This window comes from Triturus cristatus, chromosome 5_1 (genome assembly GCF_964204655.1).
Source record: "Triturus cristatus chromosome 5_1, aTriCri1.1, whole genome shotgun sequence".
Classification (NCBI taxonomy): Eukaryota; Metazoa; Chordata; class Amphibia; order Caudata; family Salamandridae; genus Triturus; species Triturus cristatus.
The window spans coordinates 166596453-166620400 of NC_140587.1; the positions used below are offsets into that span (position 1 = coordinate 166596453).

General features: G+C 41.6%; 1 protein-coding gene across 1 annotated transcript in view; it reads right to left on the bottom strand.

Annotated features, from left to right (window-relative positions):
* The window catches only part of LOC146830538 (X-linked retinitis pigmentosa GTPase regulator-interacting protein 1-like), a 429819-nt gene that overhangs the window by 269958 nt on the left and 135913 nt on the right, over positions 1-23948 (bottom strand). The window contains exon 7 of the mRNA XM_085604749.1: positions 15251-15370. Within this exon, the coding sequence (XP_085460875.1) occupies positions 15251-15370 (120 nt within the window). The remainder of the gene's footprint in view (positions 1-15250; positions 15371-23948) is intronic.

A 23948-nucleotide genomic window follows, 5' to 3' on the forward strand; every position in this document is an offset into this window, starting at 1 on the left:
GCAGAATACTAACATTCAGCAAAAAATACGATCACCTATATAAGGACCAAATGATTGAAGATACTGCCACTAATGTCAGCATTAAACACTCCTATTGCAAGTGATACGGAATCTGATGTGTCCGATGGCAACATATCTAGTGAGGAACGTAATCCCAGACAAATCAATTTTTTAGACGAGTTCAGGGTAATGAAGAGGGATCGACAGACTTTGAAAGAAAATCCACCAATGAGAACGAGAGGACGAGGCCGGGGAAGAGGCAGAGGCCAAAGAAACGACGAAATAGACAAAAAAGAATCAAATAAAGATGGCAAAACAGGCAACAGAAGGGGCGCAATGGGAAATCGGCAAACACGCTCCAACAAAACATATTAATGGATATCAATATGGTAAATAAAACTGTGGTTAATCCGTCAAACAGACTTTTAAGCGATATAGAAAAAAGAACTCTATGTCTAGGCCTCTCTTTCTGCCCATCATCCTCATTCAATTACACAGACACTAGGATAGATGTATTCAAATTTGTAAGGAAATTAAAACTCAAAAAATGGCATAAGTTAAAGAGATTGGGGTCCAATCAGACTAGAAATCGTGACATCAGAACTAATGATAATTTGACAATTGGGGATGTAGACACTCATCACCATAGCAGAATTAAATTATGACAACAACCCAGTAGATAACCAAATAGGCACCACACAAATTCTAGACAATATGGAACTAGACACAGGAGCATCGGCCAAAATAGATTTCAAGGTAAAATCTACATTTGTACCTTTAATGCCGCATGACAATATAGATACCTTTCACGAGTGTACTATCAAGGCACTCGTGGATTTGAGACATAAGAACAACAAAAAATATAGAATGACCAATAACAACTTATCTTACAAACAAAGGCAGGCCCTCAAATCACTCCATAAAGACATTAACATAGTGATTCGTCCGGCTGATAAAGGGGGCAACATTGTCGTCCTAGACAGAAATGAGTACATCAATGAAGCTTTACGCCAATTGAATGACAACAAATTTTACATATCTATCACTCAAGATATTTATGATAAAAGTATAACTGAGATTTGGGAAAAACTTGTGAATTGGAGAGACAAGGGACTCCTTGAATGGGAGGAATTTTGTTATTTAAAAAATGACCATCCCAAACTTCCCAGTTTGTATCTAATTCCCAAATTACATAAGGATGACAAAAAACCACCAGGACGGCCCATTGTCTCGTCCATAGGCAGTGTGTGCGAACATATTTCCAAATATGTAGATCATTTTTTGAGGGATTTTGTTGTTGTAGTTACTTTATTCGATATATTAAAAAAATATCATAAAAATTTGGTACAATAAGTATAGAAACAGTTTAAAACCCACTACAACTATATACTTCGAACCTTATACAATTAAAAGCAGTAAAAATGGCAATAAATATGTATGTACAGTGTAAACAAAGACCCCCATTTGTCAGTACCTTTGGCAATGATATTCTTTGTGGGCAGCAGGGATAAGTTTATATCTTAAAATTGTTGCACCTTAAGGAGCTTGCGTCTAATCCTCCAGGCCCAACCCAAGTATTTAGCAGTTCCACAGATGACGCTAAGGACTGATGTATCATAGATCAAGATGCGCAATGCCACCCTGGCAGACCTGGTCCCCATATTTTTACAAACCGGTATCAGCCATCTCGCTCTTGGTTGTTGGATCTCTGCCTAGTTATCTAAGGTATACCAAAGATTTCTTAGGCAAGATCAATAACTTGGTTTGGAATCCAGAATTTCTTTTCATTGTATTAGATGTTCACTCGTTCTACACCATAATAGATCGCCAACAAGGATTGGAAGCATGTGAACATTTTTTGAAAGAGCGACCCCTCAGATACAGAAACCACAGATGAATGATTATTGAAATGACACAGTTCTGTTTGACCAACAACATTTTTTCATTCAATGGCACCCTCTACAGGCAGGTTAACGGTACTGCTATGGGTTCGTGCTTTGCTCCCAGTTTCGCGAATTTATTCATGGGTTACTGGGAGCAAGAGATCTTTAGCAGTACTACCCTTAAGGAAGACCTCCAGAACATCGTCATGTGGCTACGCTACATAGACGATTTGTTCATCATTTGGAAGGGTTCTAAATGTGAGGCTGCGAAATTCATTGACAAACTCAATACCAACAAATACAACATCTTGCTTACAGGCGAAATCAATGCAGATAGAATTGACTATCTTGATGTAAGCCTGGAGATCAAACGAGGCAGGGTGTGCACCTCTCTATTTCGGAAGGCCACGGCAGGGAACAGCATTCTGCACGCCCTCAGCAGTCATCCAGAGGTACTCAAATGGAGTATACCTTATGGAGAACTGCTGAGGGCGAAAAGAAACTGCAACAACACTCAGGCATATCTAGAAGAACAAAACATCATCATTGATAGATTCCGTACGAGGGGCTATCCTAATTGGGTGCTCAAGAAGGCCATGTTGCGAGCAGAGAAGGTTGAAAGAACTGACACACTTAGTGAGAAGGTGAATGATCAGCAAGATGAGAATGACAACACTCGGATGATTCTTACTTTCAATTCTGAATCACAGAAGGTTAAGCACATATTGGCCAAAAAATGGGACATTTTGAAAGCAGATAATGTTCTAGGTACTAGTATCATGCAAAGACCCAGTATAACATACAGACGCAACAGAAATATACGTGATCTGGTAGTCAGGAATGACATTACCAACCACTCCACTCCCACCAGCCATGGCCTCATCGGTTTTTATCCATGTGGCCATTGCAAGGCTTGCAGACACAGCAAATACAGGGGAGCCTTAGAATACAATGGTATTAACAAAAAGATCACTCAATTTCTAACTTGTGGCAGGTACATTCGATGGCATCTATGCCATCGAATGTACCTGCAAGCTCTGGTACATCGGCAGCACAACGTGTTCTGCTAAAAAGAGGATCTTGGAACATCTAAGAGCCATTACCAACCATGACCCCAAGTACCCGGTAGCACGGCATTTCGATGAGAAACTTTTGCTTTGGTTGGATATTAATTACCGGCACGCTCCGCCGGAGTGTACGCCACCTTCCTTGGGGTCCCAGTATTCCAGAAGGAGCTTCGTGGAAAATGTGGATTTATTGAGGAATACACCAGACCGGCCACACGGAATAATACAAGACGAAAAAGAAGTTTGAAGCTGCCCGATCAAACATACACGGAGGTAAGCCTACCACACTCCCATCTGACCCTTGTTTGAAGTGTGCTTTCGCGCATCGTTTGTTGGGCGACGCTCGCAGATACATAGGCAGACAGTGCGAGCGGCAGAAACTACCCAGTGTTTGTTCTGATTGTGTGGGGTTTGCCTATTTGCCGTTGCCATTTATCGTTAAGCCACGGTGCTTTCCAATTGTACATACGTAGGTTTCTCGGCACGGACATTCCCCAAACGGCAAGATTTTCTGATTTCGCTGATGCCCTGCGTTAATACGAACTGTAACTGACAGTCAATATCCAGCGCGGCACATGTGTTGATTCTGGTAGTCATTTTACACAGTAACGACGCATCGTGAGGCAGAAGGAACTTTTGATTTATGAAAGGGGAAGGCTGGCAACATAACAGAGTATTCGTGTTCCATTTTTTGATCATAGCATGGAGGAAGAAACAGAGAGGAGAGCAGCTGCTCTAACTCTGTTCAGCAGAAAACCAGGCATTTCCGGCATACACAACAAAACGGGAGAAACAGATCCCAAAAATTGGCAAATTAGAAAACGCATTGAAATTTCTAAATGGTGGGAGGCAGTGTCATTGCAAAATTATGTAGATCAAGCAATGGCACCCAGAGGCCTTAGAATTTTCATCACCCCCACGTATGAAACACCTAATCCATTAATGCTACAAGAATGGTCGGAACACTCAGCATCGAGTTCCAGAATCATGATGGAAATACTAATCAAGTATGCCTGGAAAGACAGAGAGGAAACACTCAAATTGATAAAGGACACTATGACCGAACTATCTCAACTTATGAACAATGACACAATGAACAAAACTCTTGAACTCATGAAAGAACGCCTCAGCAGGTATGAAGATGAGATCAAAGCAAGGAAACAACGTAAAATGAATCGTGATTATAAGGATTATGAATGTGGCAGAATACTAACATTCAGCAAAAAATACGATCACCTATATAAGGACCAAATGATTGAAGATACTGCCACTAATGTCAGCATTAAACACTCCTATTGCAAGTGATACGGAATCTGATGTGTCCGATGGCAACATATCTAGTGAGGAACGTAATCCCAGACAAATCAATTTTTTAGACGAGTTCAGGGTAATGAAGAGGGATCGACAGACTTTGAAAGAAAATCCACCAATGAGAACGAGAGGACGAGGCCGGGGAAGAGGCAGAGGCCAAAGAAACGCCGAAATAGACAAAAAAGAATCAAAAAAAGATGGCAACACAGGCAACAGAAGGGGCGCAATGGGAAATCGGCAAACACGCTCCAACAAAACATATTAATGGATATCAATATGGTAAATAAAACTGTGGTTAATCCGTCAAACAGACTTTTAAGCGATATAGAAAAAAGAACTCTATGTCTACGCCTCTCTTTCTGCCCATCATCCTCATTCAATTACACAGACACTAGGATAGATGTATTCAAATTTGTAAGGAAATTAAAACTCAAAAAATGGCATAAGTTAAAGAGATTGGGGTCCAATCAGACTAGAAATCGTGACATCAGAACTAATGATAATTTGACAATTGGGGATGTAGACACTCATCACCATAGCAGAATTAAATTATGACAACAACCCAGTAGATAACCAAATAGGCACCACACAAATTCTAGACAATATGGAACTAGACACAGGAGCATCGGCCAAAATAGATTTCAAGGTAAAATCTACATTTGTACCTTTAATGCCGCATGACAATATAGATACCTTTCACGAGTGTACTATCAAGGCACTCGTGGATTTGAGACATAAGAACAACAAAAAATATAGAATGACCAATAACAACTTATCTTACAAACAAAGGCAGGCCCTCAAATCACTCCATAAAGACATTAACATAGTGATTCGTCCGGCTGATAAAGGGGGCAACATTGTCGTCCTAGACAGAAATGAGTACATCAATGAAGCTTTACGCCAATTGAATGACAACAAATTTTACATATCTATCACTCAAGATATTTATGATAAAAGTATAACTGAGATTTGGGAAAAACTTGTGAATTGGAGAGACAAGGGACTCCTTGAATGGGAGGAATTTTGTTATTTAAAAAATGACCATCCCAAACTTCCCATTTTGTATCTAATTCCCAAATTACATAAGGATGACAAAAAACCACCAGGACCGCCCATTGTCTCGTCCATAGGCAGTGTGTGCGAACATATTTCCAAATATGTAGATCATTTTTTGAGGGATTTTGTTGTATCTCTGCCTAGTTATCTAAGGTATACCAAAGATTTCTTAGGCAAGATCAATAACTTGGTTTGGAATCCAGAATTTCTTTTCATTGTATTAGATGTTCACTCGTTCTACACCATAATAGATCGCCAACAAGGATTGGAAGCATGTGAACATTTTTTGAAAGAGCGACCCCTCAGATACAGAAACCACAGCAGAATGATTATTGAAATGACACAGTTCTGTTTGACCAACAACATTTTTTCATTCAATGGCGCCCTCTACAGGCAGGTTAATGGTACTGCTATGGGTTCGTGCTTTGCTCCCAGTTTCGCGAATTTATTCATGGGTTACTGGGAGCAAGAGTTCTTTAGCAGTACTACCCTTAAGGAAGACCTCCAGAACATCGTCATGTGGCTACGCTACATAGACGATTTGTTCATCATTTGGAAGGGTTCTAAATGTGAGGCTGCGAAATTCATTGACAAACTCAATACCAACAAATACAACATCTTGCTTACAGGCGAAATCAATGCAGATAGAATTGACTATCTTGATGTAAGCCTGGAGATCAAACGAGGCAGGGTGTGCACCTCTCTATTTCGGAAGGCCACGGCAGGGAACAGCATTCTGCACGCCCTCAGCAGTCATCCAGAGGTACTCAAATGGAGTATACCTTATGGAGAACTGCTGAGGGCGAAAAGAAACTGCAACAACACTCAGGCATATCTAGAAGAACAAAACATCATCATTGATAGATTCCGTACGAGGGGCTATCCTAATTGGGTGCTCAAGAAGGCCATGGTGCGAGCAGAGAAGGTTGAAAGAACTGACACACTTAGTGAGAAGGTGAATGATCAGCAAGATGAGAATGACAACACTCGGATGATTCTTACTTTCAATTCTGAATCACAGAAGGTTAAGCACATATTGGCCAAAAATTGGGACATTTTGAAAGCAGATAATGTTCTAGGTACTAGTATCATGCAAAGACCCAGTATAACATACAGACGCAACAGAAACATACGTGATCTGGTAGTCAGGAATGACATTACCAACCACTCCACTCCCACCAGCCATGGCCTCATCGGTTTTTATCCATGTGGCCATTGCAAGGCTTGCAGACACAGCAAATACAGGGGAGCCTTAGAATACAATGGTATTAACAAAAAGATCACTCAATTTCTAACTTGTGGCACCACCCATGTCATCTATGCCATCGAATGTACCTGCAAGCTCTGGTACATCGGCAGCACAACGTGTTCTGCTAAAAAGAGGATCTTGGAACATCTAAGAGCCATTACCAACCATGACCCCAAGTACCCGGTAGCACGGCATTTCGATGAGAAACATTTCTCGAATGTGTCAGATCTCAGTGTCTTGTTCCTAGAACATGTTCCCAAAAATCCCAGAGGGGGAGATCGGGTACTCAATTTAAGACAGCGAGAATCACGTTACATCATAGATTTTCAAACTAAGAGCCCTGGAGGTTTAAATATGGATGAAGAACTATCAATCCATCTCAGAGTTGGGTCATAACTGTGGTTCTTTTGCAATTGGTTGTTTTCTCTCTCATTCTTGTCTGAACAGAACAATTGAGGAACTTATGTAATTCTACCTCTGTTGTTCTTCCAGCTATTGATGTGCATTGTATGCTATCAATATGTACTGTTTTTTATGGTAGCAGTAACTGTTTTAATCATTGATTTTGTTTCTCTCTTTTTTCATTTACAGGAGAAAAGGAAGGTACCCTTTTGACATGTACTCACCCACACGGGCAACCTACCCTTTTCTTCGTATGCACGTTGCTCATTTCTTATTCACAATCACCGACAGATACTGGTATGTACACGATCCACGTTATGGAATAATTTTTGTACACATAGTATAAGGACATCACAACAGTGGACATTGTTGATCTCTCATGGGAGCCCATACGCCATCCTAACATCATCACAGCCGTATTATGTGGGACTCTTGTAAGTTAATAGATATTTGACTTGAAAGTATAACAACAATGAGATATAATGTCTAGATGTCCAACTATGTGAATTGATGTCATAACAAAAAGAACTTAACATGGCCTTATGACATTCGAATACATCACGGTGTTCATGGCAACCACTACAGTTATTGGGTTTGAGTAGGTCCTTCAAATGTTGACGTTGGAGCATAACCTGTGCAATAAGTACATGTAGCAGCACTTATTCTGCTTATAATGTCCTTGATTCAGATCTTTCGCAAACAAGTTAGCCAACTGGCCTGTGTATTTCACACTGTACTTCGTAAGTAAGTTTATGGGCCTTTCACGCTTGCAATGAAGCAAATGCAGTTCACACGCACACTATTGTTATTTATATTGTTTGCTTTTAAGTATCTGTAACATCAACTAGGACCTTACAATTATGTCAATAGTCGGTATACACATTAGCATGTTTACACAAGTCGGAATTTACCTTTCCAAGATGGATGCCATGTTAAATAGCAAAACTGCAAACGTAGTCCTATCTTTGTGTCTATGTTTGTATCTGTCACAACTTTATCAGTACCTGCTTTCATTTTGTAATTCTACACGTGAACAAGGCTGTCGCTGAAACGCGTTGTGTAGTATTAAATTTGGATCACTATACTGGTTTGTTGCCTGGTTCTTACTGAGAGCGTACAATACGAACTATTCCAGAAGGAGCTTCGTGGAAAATGTATATAAATATATATATATATATATATATATATATATATATATATATATATATATATATATTATCTACTGGCGGTCGCCAGTAGATAGTTATAGTTAGGACCGTGTTTCCATAGGAAATCCGCAACATTCTATTTGGAATAACTTTGGCGCCGGTTGACGAATCCTCGCGAAATTTTCAAAACTAATGGGGCGCTACGCTCCGCTCCTACCCTGACAGTCTCGGGGGGATTCGTCAAGTGGGGGCTGAGAAAAAAGGGGGGTCCCAAAACGCGTTTTCCCCATGCATTTTCCCATAGGACCTTTAGTCCGAGCTACAGCCCGAACGGCTGAACAGAATTACTTGAAATTTGGCAGAGAGGTAGTCCTCAGGTCAGAGATGTGCCTTTAGCAGGTCTGGTGTTCAGTAGGTCCTGAGAAAATAGCATTTAAATCAATATATATATCTGTAAGCGCGCTCCGTGCGCTTACGGTAAGCTTACCGTACGCGTACGGTGCCGTGCGCGAGCTCAATTCTGATTGGTGGTTACATGACTGTAAACATTCGAATCGGTCGAAATCAGAAAGTGTCGGCCGCCATTTTATGTCTCTCGCTCTGAAAAACAAAGGTGGATAACGTGAAAAGGGGGCAACGAAGAGAGTTGCAGACCCCCTAGCGTTTGTGAGGGGGTCCAGGAAGGATAAAAAAGTACGAAAAATACAATTAATAATTTTTTTTAAAAATCGCGGAGTGCGCGTACGGTAAGCTTACCGTACGCGTACGGTAAAAAAAAATAATAAAAAAAAAAAGAATTAACAATCACATTTAATTTATAAATCTAAGGACCCCCAAGGGAGAAAAAAACAATTGATATTTTGTAAAAAATGGCGAGGCGTGCACGGCACGGCGCGCGCAGGGTGTGTGCACGGTGAAAAACCAGAAAAATAAATTAAAAATAAATACATAACTTAGCATTTAAAAAACCGTACAAATTCACTGAAAAAACCATAGGTTTCACACACGTTATAGTTAGGAATTAGCATTTAAAAAAACCTTGCAAATTCACTTAAAAAAACCATAGGTTTCACACAAGTTATAGTTAGCTGTACATTTCACACGTAAAAAACCAATGAAATTCCACGTTATAGTTAGATCAGGTAACTATAACTTGCGCGACCGCAATCCACAATGTGTCATTTCAGATGTCATCATTGATGTCATGAGTGATGTCACTGACCATGTCATGAGTGATGTAATATGTGACGTCATCAGCAGTTTATTGTGGGCGCGCAAGTTATAGTTACCTGATCTAACTATAACGTGGAATTTCATTGGTTTTTTACGTGTGAAATGTACAGCTAACTATAACTTGTGTGAAACCTATGGTTTTTTAAGTGAATATATATATATATATATATATATATATATATATATATATATATATATATATATATATATATAAAAATCGATATTTTGTGCAACTATGTTTGTAACATCAATATTTTTTTCCAATAGTAATATGGGGATAGAAGTGGAACTGAGTTCCACACAGGAGGGACTGCGTATTAAGAATATATAAGAATTGGGCGCTGGTATCAATCCATTCAAATCTAAATCCAAGTGTATCCTCATTATGCCTAAAGACGCGATTGACATTTACCATGAGGTAGTAATTGAAGACATCAAGAAATTGTATCACCGCACAAAATATAAAAAGCGCTATAAAAGTAAAAATGAAATGGAATATGCCAAATTAATCAAAAGAATAAGTGGCGAACATGAGATCATTGTGGCAAAATCGGACAAAGGGGGCAACATGGTCATCTGGCCCCAGACAGATTATATTATAGAAGCTAATAGACATTTACAAGACAAGGAATGTTATGAAAAGTCCTCTCACACCAGATACAACGCTGCAAGACAGGCTCTTAAAAAAGAACTAATGACCTGGAAAAGGGAAGGGGTGATATCTATGGAGGAGTTCACATTTTTAAATATAGAACAGAACTTTATTTCATCCCTAAGGTCCACAAAAAAACAACACCAGTCCCAGGCAGGCCCATTATATCGGCCATCAACAGCGTGGGGGAAACAATTACACAATATGTGGACTTTTTTCTTCAAGAGTCTGCCAAGCAATTGCCAAGTTATGTGAAGGACACTGGTGATTTTTAAAGAAAGGTACAAGGTATCACGTGGTCAGAGGATTTATTATTTAATACATTGAATCCTTGTACACCAGGATTGAACATTCCACAGGTCTTAATGCTATCAAGTACTTTTTAGATTTTAGGCCAATTGAATTTTGTCAACATAATAAGATGCTTTTAAGTTTCATCTCATGGTGTTTGCACAATAATTATTTGTTATTTGGCAATGATATTTATTTAGAGAAGAGAGGTGTTGCGATGGGGTCTTGCGTCTTCCCCAGCTACGCATGCTTGCATGTAGGCTGGTGGGAGGAGCAGGTCCTCAAGACTATGTATGCCACCATTTTTAACAAGCATGTTCTATATTGGCTGCGATACATTGATGATGTTTTTATTGTATGGTGAGGCAGTGAATCCAGTGAGTCTGATTTTATCAAGCAGATAAATATCAACACTGCTAACCTCAAATTTACTTCTAATCTCAGCAAAAATAGCATTGAATTTTTAGATTTACCAAAATCAGGGGCAACTTTTTACCACGCTACATAGAAAGGACACTGCTGGCAATTTAACATTGCATGCCAGCAGTACACATCCCAAGCACCTGATCAATAATATTGCATATGGTGAATTTTTGCCACTTAAGAGAATATGCAACAACAATGAGGATTTGAACAGTTGCACTGAGGAGGCCTACCAAAGATTCAGACAAAGGACTACAGTGAGAGGATCCTAAAGGCGGCCATTGATAAAACTAAGGACTGATCAAGAGAATCGTTACTGACCAATAATGTAAAGTTGAAGACAACAACGACTGACAGTGCTGCCCCCATACTGATTACTACTTATAGCAAATCAGGAAAGGAAAGTACGTGCCATTATCAAACGTCACTGGCTGATTGTTCTGACGGATGGGGTGTTGTCTGCTAGATTACCGTCCCAACCAATTGTCACTTATAGGAAAGGCATTTCTATGCGTGCGCAGATTAGGAAGTCCTGCCCTGAGTTGGCAGCTGCTAAAACGTGGTTACAACCTAAAAATGGCTTTACTAAATGCTCTACCTATAGAGCATGTAAGTTTGGGAAGAATACTACACACTATTCTTCACCTTTTAGCCCAGACGAAATAGCCATTAGAGGTAACTTCTCATGCAGGACGGAGTTCGCGGTGTATATTTTGACATGCACGTGCGAACTGAGATATATATGTCAGTATATTACAACACTTGCGGGCCATAGTGAACAATGATCCGACCTATCCCGTGACTCGCCACTTTAAACAAACACATAATAATGATCTGAGTTGTTTAAGTTATTTTGCGGTGGCAGCCATCCCAAAATCACGCCGAGGAGGAGATCGAGAAAAAGCTCTTAGACAATTGGAGTCTAAATTGATTTTAGATCTAGACACCAAATTTCCTTATGGCTTGAACAATACGGAAGACTTGCACAACTTTTTATAGAGGTCGGTTGGGATCAACCGACACCATGCTCTGTAAGTATTAATCACATTGACCCACCATTATATGAAATGTAATTCCTGTATCAGTTTGTAAATGAATAATATTCTGGGCAGCGGCCATTTTACTTGTGTGCAAGCAGAATTGGTTTTTATTCGGTTTTGGTTGTATTCAATTATTTTAGGCCCATAAATTGAAAACGTTTTTAGATTATCAAGTATTGTTTGAGTGAACACGTATTGCACTTGCACTTTAGGATTATATGAGATTTGCACATTGTTCAAGCACTTTATATACTTGTTGCACGTTAGGCCAAGAGGGTGGAGAGGTACTTTGTAGTTCCCATGTATAATTAAGATAAGAGGATGGAGCAGGTTCTAGTAAGGGTTCTGACATATCAGCATTGATTCAGGAATTGGAGGCAGATCTAAGACAACAATATAACTCGCTTTGAATTAAGCAGAGATTTTAAATATATATTCACATCTAGGAGAACTCATAAACATATATATTTTGTTGTATTTAATGCTATGTTGGAGATATTGTACATTGAATATGTTTCGATGGGTATTTATCTCTCTCTCTCTCTCTCTCTCTCTCCCTCTCTCTCTCTCTCTCTCTCTCTCTCTATATATATATATATATAAATATATTTATATTATATTATATTCTCCTATATTATAGATGGAATTGGAAATATTTATTGAAATTATTTATTGAAACTGCCACAGAACTTATCACCGCTATATGAATAATGAAAGAAGAGATTATACAGACAAAATTGGGCAAAACGGAGAAGAGAAAGAAAGAAATACTATGTATCCTGGCCGATATGGGTATTTTTACTATGTTTACATTGGGTGTTCTATCACGCGGTTTAAGCATTTAAAAAAATTGCGTTTTTACTCCTCGCTTGTGTGATCAAGGCCAAGTGGTGCCCGAAACGCGTAATCGAGAGGAAACAGCAATAAACAATTAAGTTGCCGATATTCTGGTGGTTCGTGGTTCCTTTGCGGCGGATGCGAGTGCTGACTACGCTGCGAGCTGGCAGATGATCTTTTGCGATTATATATTTTCACTGAAAAAAACATAGGTTTCAGGGGCGTTATAGTTAGCTGGACATTTTCCTCGTACAAAACCCTAGAAATTCCCCTGTTATAGTTAGTTCAACTAACTATAACTCGCGCCCCCGCAATGCACTGCTGATGATGTCACATATTACATCACTTATGACATGGTCAGTGATGTAATATGTGACATCATCAGCAATGGGTTATTGATTGGTTGTCTGAGTATCTGTACGGGTGCCTGAGTGTTTGTGTGGGTAGGGTGTGTATGACTCTGTGCATAGATGTGTGAGTGGGTGATTCTATGGGTGCATGGTTTTAAGAGTGCATCTGTGATGGACTGCATGGGTGGGTGAGTGTGTGTATGGTTGCGTTAGTGATTGAATGTATATCTCAGTGGTACATGTATCAGTAACTACATATGTGAAACGCAGTGTATATGTGTGTAAGAGTATATAACTATCTATATGTGAGAGTGTGTGATTGCGGGAGTGGCTGTATGGATGCGTGTGTGCTTGTATTAGTAATTGTATAAGAGCGTCACAATTTGTTCGAATTTTTATGAGTAAGTGAACTTGAGTGTGTTTAACTATATAGGTGAGTAAATTGGACTGTGTTTAATCATTTGCACGACTGACTAGGTGTGTCAGTACCTCAATTGATGATTGGCGGTGTGTGAGTGTCTATATAGGTGTATAAATGCATATGATAGTCTTGTACAGAGTGACTGTAAGTATGAGTGACTGTACAGGTGAGTGAGTGGAGGTGTATGTAGTCCTAAGAGTTAATGAGTGGGTATGTAGTTATTGGTATTGGAGTATCTATGGTTTTCCAAATGGTCGTCTGAAATTTTGAGTCGGTGTATCAAAGGTTATATTAGGGTATGAGAAGATACACTAATTTATCACATGGATGACATCATCAGTGATGTCATTTGAGATGTCATCAGTGACGTCATCAGTGATGTCACTGACTATGTTATGAGTGATGTAATATGTGAAGTCATCAGCAGTGCATTGCGGGGGCGCGAGTTATAGTTAGCTGAACTAACTATAACAGGGGAATTTCTAGGGTTTTGTACGAGGGAAATGTCCAGCTAACTATAACGTCCTTGAAACCTATGGTGTTTTCAGTGAATTTCTAAGGTTTTTTAAATGCCAATTCCTAACTATAGCGCCCCTGAAACCTTTGGTTTTTTCAGTGAATTTCAAAGGTTTTTTAAATGCCTATTCCTAACTATAACGTGCATAAAACCTATGATTTTTTCTGTGAATTTCAAAGGCTTTTTAAATGCTAATTCCTATCTATAACTTATCTCTAAAGATATCATGTTTAATGATTTTGATTGGATTTCTATATTTTTCAAATTCAGTGTGTCAATTTCATTAATTATGTTTTTTAAAATACTTTATCACCATTTTTTAAACTTATTTTTTCAATTAATTCGTTTAAAAATTAAAAAATATTATTTGAATTTAATGGGTTTTTCAAACATATTTTTTTATATTTTTCAAAATATTTTTTTAACTTTATTTTATATATTTTTTTCCCATGTTTTTGGAACCACGCACCCAACGCAAGAGAATCCGTGCACCCAACGCGTTAGGATGCGCGCACCGTGCGCGCATTTCGCCGTTTATAAAAAAAAAAAGGGGGCCCCAGGGGGTCCTTCTGGGACCCCCTAAGCACCTCTAGAGGGTCACAGTATTTCCACTCTGCCCCCTTTATATGTTTTACACACTTATTCCCCTTGCTTCTTCAGCCTCGCTTCTACCGAGGCAGAAAATGTCCGCCAACAGTTCCTGGTTTCGAATGTAGATAGACACTCGACAGCCAATTAGCATTCAGCGCGCGATCGGGAGGGTGCGCGCTCGGTTCGGGGAGGGTGCGCTCAGGGTGCGCGGATCCTCCCCGGCCATAGATATATACTTTTAACTCTAATTTTCTCAGGAACTACTGAACAGATACACACCATTTATGCAAAAGGCAAGAGTCTGAACTGAGGACCACCTCTTTGCCAAATTTGGTGTCATTCCGTTCAGCGGTTCGGGCTGTAGCTGCGACAAAGGATCCTATGGGAAATTGCATGGGGAAAACGCATTTTGAGACCCCCATTTTTTCTCGGCCCCCGCTTGACGAATCACCACGAAACTTTCAGGGTAGGAGCGGAGCTGGCCAAAAGTTTGGGAAAAGTTTGTGAAGATTCGTCAACCGGCGCCAAAGTTATTCCCAATAGAATGTTGCGGATTTCCTATGGAAAATAGGTCCTAACTATAACAAAAATCGATATTTTGTGCAACTATGTTTGTAACATCAATATTTTTTTCCAATAGATTTTTACTTACCTGCTTAAGTATAGGGAGTCGATATTTTTACATTCTATATTTTTTCATTGATATTTTTTACTTCTATATTTTTTACCTCAATATTCTGTCAGTGAACCAGATTTAAGACAAGGGTCAGAATCAGTACCTGTGTTCTTCTGCCCTCTGATCCACAGCCCGCAGGTTGAAAGCCGGTGAATCTTTCTGTGAAGTAGATGAATGCTCCAGCTCTGCCATCCTCACGTTCTGGTTCTGAACCACCCGGGCCCTGCAGGGAGTGGATGTTCATGGGATGATAATACATGTGCCTTCCACCCGCCAGCCTTTACCCCATGACATTACATTAACTTATATTACTACTATCAGGTATAGTTTGTTATAAAAAGCTGGATTCACCCTATTTTCAGATCATCGGTCTCAAAAGCTTATGTCATTGGTTCTATTCTGGATGAATTGGAAACGCTTTGTTGTAAGAAAGATAGTGATTATTTTGTGGCTGGGGGGGATTTTAACACACATATTTGTCCCCGCCCGGCAAGGGAAATATGTGGATATGTAGATAGTCAGGGTGTGTCCCATTTTTTTCACAGTCGGTATGGTGACAACCTAAATATTGCACTTTTTAATTTTGATATGGTTTTTGCCAATGAGGCCTCAGATCCGCAGGTCCCTTTTGAGTGTACATATGTGGGTAGAGACTGTAGTTCGATTATTGATTTTATTTTAGTACTTCCCGCTATTAGCTCCTCAATTACGAATTTTAGATCTTCTATAAATGGCTTAGTGACCACAATGCCATACGCATTGATATTATGTGCTCAGTTAAAATTAAAAGTGAAAATTTAACATAGTAATTTGCACTAATGATATAGAGGGGGCCTCACTTAATGGCTTCAGGCTCAAATGGAGTAATGCACTGCCAGAGGAATTTCTTTCACAATTTAGTGAGAGAAAACTATGCCCAAATGAACATATGTTTAGATGATAATACAGAGGATAAGGACAATATTAAGAATTAATTTTTAGAGCTAGCTAAGTCAGTTGAAGACAGTCTGACATGTACATTAGGAAGACTCTGAATGCACTATAGCAGTAAGAAATTTGAAAGAGGCAGCTAACAGATTACCTAGAGATAGTGATGAAGTAATGACCTGCAGTAGGGCTTACGAGACAGTACTGGTAAATAGGAAGAAGGAAATTAAAGCTGAGTCCTGGGCAGTAGTATTTAATGCAAGCAGATGTGAAGCAGATGTAAAAATAGTTGCGCATTTTGGCAAATTGTCAATAGTCCCTTTTTTAAAAATGAGAATACTCCGTCAATAGTGCTTGCGCTTCCTCAAGAAAAGTGGGTGGGAGGAGGAGCCAAGATGGCGACCGGGACGGCAGCGTAGACTCCCGGCTCCGTGAACCTCCGCATCCCGCACGGATATCCTGCACGAGATCCTCAGCCTGTGCTATGCGATTGTGTTTCTGAAGGAGAGTAGCACCCGATCGTGTGACTCCGAGGTTTCTGGCTGCGGTATCGCCGGAGAAATGTGCATTTGAACTTTGCGGCCCGTGCAGCCCTGGAGCCAGGACCTCGAGTGGACGCCTTGGCCGGGTGGCAGTTTAACAACAGCGGCCTGTGGTGACTGGGTGGAGTCGGTCCACCGGAGCGGTGCCAAACTCGGCCTACATTTCGTCGGGGTCATTCCTACTGTCAAGCGTAGCGGACCGAGTGCATGCCCGGGGGTGCAATTCTCAGATCCTCCGGTGATTGCCCCTGCCTTTGATGGTGAGCTGCTCGGACGCCGCCCGTATCTCGCCCTGATCCTTGCGGGCCGCTCCCGGATTTTCGCGGGAGCTGGTCCGTGGTGGGGACGACTGTTGCCCGTGACAACGCAATGGATAACTTTTTGCCTGCCCCCGGAACCCTGTCTCCAGCGACGTGGACCTCGAGGCGCTTGTCCCTGGGTCCCGGCCCCAATACGGGTCGGGCATACTTGGCGGCCATCTTGTTGCGATGCGGCCTACCATCCTGTCCACTGGGTCGCAGCAGGATTGGGAGTGTGTGACTTTTGGGAGTGTGGCGGAGCGATCGCAGAGAGCTGTGCTGGGGTACGGCGACCTCCTCGAGGCCCTTGGTGCTCTTCATTCCTCCTTGGTTCATGGCGTCGGGGTCTTGGGGAGTAAGCTCGATGGTGTGGCATCAGCGTTGGGACAGCGGCGGCCCGCCTGTCCTCAGGTACACGGGGACTTCCCACACTGCGCACAGGAGGACACTGTTGCGGCCACCCCTGAGATTAGCGCATTGTTGGACACTCCGGACAATATGCCACCGTGTGATCGGCTAGCTGAGGGTCTGATCTGTCCCGGAGGTATTGGACTTGAGTGGGAGGTGGTGGCCTCGTCCCGTACACAGCCTCCGGCGACCCGGGGACAATTTCAGCAACAATTGTCTACCTTGGCTGCTTCTGCCTTCCTGGACCTCGAGTGCAGTGCAGATCCTGGGGCGGCACTGGGAAGCCCGTCCCTCCATGATGCTGACTGTGTTGGTGCTCAGAGACTTCCACCCCACCTGTGTGCGTCGCTTCTCGGTCGGTTTTGGACACTCCTCTACCTTGGAACATCGGACATGGCGCTGGGTCGAGGGGTAGGCATGGGCAGAATTGCAAAGAGTAGTCAGGGATAAGACTGATCCTTCAGGGGTGGTCATCTAGTGGACGGGCGGGCTCAGGGGTTGCGTGCTCTCATGGCATAGCTATTAGCATAATAGGTGCATAATGTTCCCCATTTTTCTTTGTTACGATCGATTTTGTGCTGTTTATTGTTTACTTTGGGGAAAACTTACCGTGCGGGAGGGAGAAGCCGGGGGTATGTTTTGAAGGCCCTCCTCCAGTTTATTAACATTTTCTATACCCCCCCGTCTGGTGGGGTTCTTTTCCTACTTCTTTTTCCCTATTCTTCTATATTTCGGGTCTGGTTCTAGGGCGACAGGCACACTGCGGGGGGGGGGGGCCGTACTCATCTGCAGAGGTGCAGGGTGGGGGGGTGGGGGAGGGGATTCTTTAGTCTTTCACCTCTTTTTCTATGGCCTCCTTTTTCTTCTCTGATTCCTCTTGTTTTTCTTTCTCTGGGATCAGTGTGATACACCTCCTTTGTTATGACTCGTTGCCGTTTCATGTGTGCCACAATTTCCGGGGTGTTTTCTGGGAGTTCGGGCGGGGGACTGCAGGCGCAACGGTTTATGATATTCGTCCCCATCCTGAATTTCCTGTGTCTGCGCCATTGATCCAATAGATTGCTGTTTATTGCTTACGTCTATTACTCTGCATACCTTTAATCGCTGTTGGGAAATTGTTCGGCACCTGATCCTTCTGCCTTGTTCCATTGTAAAATGAAAACCTTTTTTCTCCTGGTGTCCTACCTGCGCTGTTCACAGTATTAGCATGAAGATTCTGCTCCCCGAGGTGCTGCCTGTGTTTACATTTGATCTTTGTTGCTCTGATTGCTTAGCGGCCGGCCCTGGGGGGTTGTAGGCCCATACTTGTTCTTGATTGACATGTCAATAAAGGTTTTTCAAAAAAAAAAAAAAAAAAAAGTGGGTGGCACATTTCTCTAGCATTTATAACAAGGATTTATCTGACGACAATGAAGGGATTAGAGGTCCGGTACTACACTCGGAACCTGGGAAAGGATCCACAACCTTTGTTTTTACTTTAGAAGAAGTACTTGAAGATATTAATGGTTCATGTAGTGGAAAGGCCATGGGACCAGAGGGACTGCCAGCGGATCTCTTTAAAAGTAATCTGGAACTGGGGCCACTACTTACAAATGTGTTGATAGTGATTTGCGGAACAGACCCTCTTAAATCCTGGTCTACTTGCATGATCATTACAATCTAAGAAAAGGGGACTAGGGGAGAATCAGTGGCGTAAGGAAACTTGAGGGGGCCCCCCGGCAAGGTACGTGAAGGGGACCCCTCCGAACTCCATCAGGAGCTCTCCGGCTGAAGTGTTTTGCTGAGGGGGCCCCATGGAGCTGGGGCCCCCCCGCACAACAGGGCTGCGGGGGCCTGTGTTACACCCCTGGGGAGACCCAATATGTTAGCCTCCAATCTCCCTGTTGAACTCCATGTCCCAAGGAGAATAATTCTTGCATGGCTGGAGGATTGGGCTGAGGCAAACTCTGTGATGTCAATGAACCAATATGGTTTTAGAAAGAGGGTGGATATGGTTGAGCAGTCCTTAAATTCAAGTTTACTCATTGGCAAATATGTTTTAGCAAGGAGCGGTTCTATTTATTTGACATTTATGGACCCTTCCACTGCCTTTAATTGTGTTAATTATGTTAAATTATGGACTCTAATTACTGAGATCTCTATCTATTGAATTTTATTAGGCACAGCTATGCGAACATATAGGCCAGGATTAGGTTTGGAGTTAATAGGTAATATACAAATGATTAAACGGGGGTCAGACAGGGCTGCGTTTTGGCCTCCTTTTTATTTAATAATCATAAACAAAAACCTGCTTTAAACCGGGAAAAACATCATGAGCATACCCAAAACCACATCCCGGTTCAACTGCTTAGGCACCAGCTAATAAATGCTGTACACACTGGGTGCTGCTATCCCTTACTTAAAAAGATTTCTCAAATGTGTCTGTCCCCAGTACAAAGATGGGTTGTGTAAGTTTCTCACACCCAGGATTTTTGCACATCATGTCCAACAAAAGATGTGTGAGGGAAGTGGAGGCACCTCACGGAAACGCCACCAAGGGAGCTACTGATAGGCTCTCATCAGTGTGCTCCAATGATCTTCATTGGCAACCTCTACATCCAAAATGAAATTGTGAAAAAGATGTGCTCAAATGAATTGAAAGTGTGAAAAAGGTAAAACACGCACCACGAAAGATATTCGTGTGCCTATCAACCCTGACCCCCTACTATCAAAGCAAAAAACATTTTTCTTGCTTTTACAACATAAAAACGAGCTAAACAGTCACTGGCACAACTGTCAATTTTAATCACTGCCGTGTGTTTGCTCAATTTAAAAACAAGTCCTACTGTCGCACTCCATCAGTTCTTTATGGAAAGGTCCTTTTTATTTACCCTGTACATTAACAAACTTAGCAGGTTTTTGGCAGAGAAATGACTCGATGCTCCAGAGATTGGTCAAAAAGCTATACCAATCTTATTATATGCGGATGACGCAGTACTTATGGCAAGTATTCCTATTGGGCTACAGAAATTGATTAACCATTTTGTGAACTATATGGCTGAGCTAGATTTAAGAGTCAATATGTCTAAAAGCTACAAAGGTTCTCAACTGATTTCTCCTACTTTTTCCTATTTGGGTTTACTGTTTGATGCCCAAGGTTCATAAAAATAGTTTTCTACAGTTAGGGCCATGAAGATTAATTAATCTATTGCAGGGCTGGTGTTTCTATGGAGCAATACAAGGCTGGTGTATGGGGCTATGATAACGTGGGGAGGCTACAACTTGTTGTAAATGTATGTATAAGGGAGTATCTTGCAGTCCCGAATAGTGTCTCTTCTTTTGTATGCCATAAAGAGTTGGGACTCCCGTTTGTAGAAGATCGCATTAGAAGCAGCCCCATATTATTGTGGCACAAGATCTCAACTCTGCCTGAGGCACAGATATACAGGCGGATAATTTCAAATTGTTTATCCAGGGACCATGCCCTTAAAATACCATGAATTAAATATATAAAGATTTTTTTTGTCACCATGGGTAGACCGACCCTCTTTGATGATCCAGCCTCTCTGGTTGAAATTTCAAAGGCTGACATCAAACAGCAAGCAGTGAATACATTTGCTGAGGATAAGTGGCTAAAAGAATGTATTAAGGTGAGCGTGGTACAATATAATGTGCTGAACACAATGGACGATATTCAAACATATTTAGAACAAGTCCACAGCCCCAATACATATCTGTGCTAACTCGTTTTAGATTGAATATTATCCATTGTTATGTCTCTTTCCCTCATGTAAATGATTGGGCGGCCAAATTAACTAACTGTCTGTGTGATGGTGCTTCGCAACATGTACTTTGCATCTTACTTTGTTTTGTAAATGTTATGAATTACCACGGTTACAAATTTTAAAACTTTTACTGCTGGAATTTAAATTAAGGCAGTGCAGAACAGCACTAGTTTTTCTACAACAAATACACTTCTCTGAGTTCTGTCTGGCTGTATCCAAATTTTTATGGAGGGGTAGTCTAATAGGTAAACATTGTGGGAACTTTGTACAGGAAGGAAATGTTTTAAATGTTACTTATTGGATGGGTGAACTGTACGGTTGTATATGTATTGCATTGTTAGGGAAAGTTTTTTATGTTTTTATGTGTGAACATTTATGGTTTTTACCCTGGAAACCAAATAAAGTACTTTGACAGCCTAGGAATTATTTGGGATTGAGAAATAGCCAATAAGAAAAAATGTGATAGTAAAGCTGTTATGGTTTACTTAATTGGCCAAAATAGACTGTTCCTATCGAATGCTGAGGGGGAAAGCACAACTTTAAGTGTATTGAAATAGATGAGGGGTCTCTAAAGGAGCAGTGACCTCAGAAAAGTAACAAAGAGTTGGTCATAAGATATATGGCTTTATAAATATGTCCTAGAATCACATTTGCATCCTTCTCCTCCTTGTTTTACTGCTCCTCTTTTCTTGGTCCTCCTCCTTCTCTTGTTTATTTTGTTCCCCCTCACCATTTTCCATCTGGCTCCCTAACCCTCCTGGTCTTTCTCCTCTCCCTCATTATCATGAACATCCTTCTTCTTTTCATCCTCCTTGCTTTTTTCTTCCTCCTGGCCCTGTCCTTCTCCAGTTTCTCCTCCTACACCTCCTCTTGGTGGTCCTTGGCCACTTCATACTCATTGCCATCTTGTCGGCCCTGGTCCTATTCTTTATTCTCCTGATCTTACTCCTCTTAGTCCTGAACTGGCTCCTCTGCTTCTCCTTGCCCTGCAGGTCCAGGTGTTGTCCTGTCTTCTTAGTTCTAGTCCTTTTGGTCTTGGTCCTCCTCCAGATTATGATCCTGTTTCTGTTGCTAGGCCTATTCGTCCTGCTCCTGCTGCTCCTGGACCTCATCCCCACAGACCCTGACGCTGTTTCACAAAGTAAACGGTTATTTTTGTATTCGTTTATAATTGTTTGCGATTCTCAAAGGTATTTTACATGTAGTATCTTTATGATTGAGGATTCTCCGCATATAAAAAGATAGAACTGTCCTATCTTTTAATGCGCGGAGATCCCGCAGTCACAAAGATACTACTCATAAAATACCTTTGTGAATAGCAAACAGTCACAAACGTACACAAAGGTATAAGTTTGCTTATGTGAATCAGGTCCTGTGTCTTCATGGACCTGGTTCTTGTAGTCTGGCCCTCCTGGCGATGAAAGCACTGTGTCGTCGTCGCGCTGCACTGTTGGCACTGCGGAGTCCTTTCGAAGTGGCAATGTGCTGGCATCGAAGGCGAATGCGCCTGTTCCGACCAGAGAAAAGCAGACAATGCGTGTATTCTTGCAGAAACAGTAGGAAACTTCGCTTCCAAGGTCCCAGGACTGGATTGGCATGACTTGACAGGGTAGGACTCACCACCAGGCAAGGGGCAGCATGGCAGGCATAGCAGAACAGGAGTCCAGCAAATCCACCAGAGTCCAACAGAGTGCCAGTCCTTTCAGCAGACCTCATTCCTTCTTCCTGGCAGAGTGTCATTGGGTCCAGAGTGTACTGAGTTGGTGGTTTCAGGGGGCCAGTACTTATACCCAGTTGTGCCATTGAAGTGGGGTGACTTCAAGAAGAGGCCCTTGCAAATACACAAGGTCCCTGCCCTTCCTGCCCTGGCTCCAGACTCACTGCTGTGGTGTATGCAAGCCTTTATGTGGGAACAGGCACAGCTATTCTTTCAGGTGCAAGTGTCAACTCCTCCCTCCCATCCTACCCTGGAAGACCCATCAGCATGTTAATGACCCATCAGGCATACCTCAACTCCCTTTGTGTTTGACTGCCTAGAGGAAATGCACAACGCCCAGCTGTCACCCAGTCCAGGCGTGTATTGAAAGACAGGCAGAGGCACAGAATGGTTAAAGCAAGAAAAGTGGCATTTTTAAACTTACAATTTTAAATCCAGTTGTGATTTTATATTCTGAGTCCAGAACACCAAACTCAAAATATCTATCTTGTCCCAATTGGAAATTGCACTTATAAAATGTAATAAGGCAATCCCAATGTTAACCTATAGGACAGCTAAGCCTTGCAGTAGCGAAAAATGAATTTCACTACCACAAAATGTAAAATTTTAAAAGTACATGTTCTACTTCTTAAATACAATGCACCCTGCTCTTGGGGCTGTGTACAGCCTACTTGAGGGGTGACATATGTATTAAAAAGAAAGGTTTGGGCCTGGAAAGAGGGCTAATTCTTCAGCTAGAAATGGTAGTTTAAAACTGCACACACAGGCTTTGCAATTGCAGGCCTGAGAGATGTTCTGTAGGGCAACTGAAGTAGGTGGCATGATCAGTGCTGCAGGCCCACTAGTAGTATTTAAATTACAGGCCCTGGGCAAATGTAGTGCACTTTACTAGGGACTTATAAGTAAATTAAATGTGCCAGTTGTGGATTAGCCAATGTTACCATGTTTTAAGTAGTGAACACACGCACTTTAGCACTGGGCTGGTAACGTGCCCATAGTCCCAAAGCCAACCAAAACTAATTCAGCAAAAAGGGGAGGAGGCAGGACAACATTTGTGGGTGACCCTGCAGAAAGGGCGAGGTCTAACACTGGTCCACCTGGTCCAGGTTCTCCTGGTCCTCTAGATCCCTCCAGGTCCTACTTC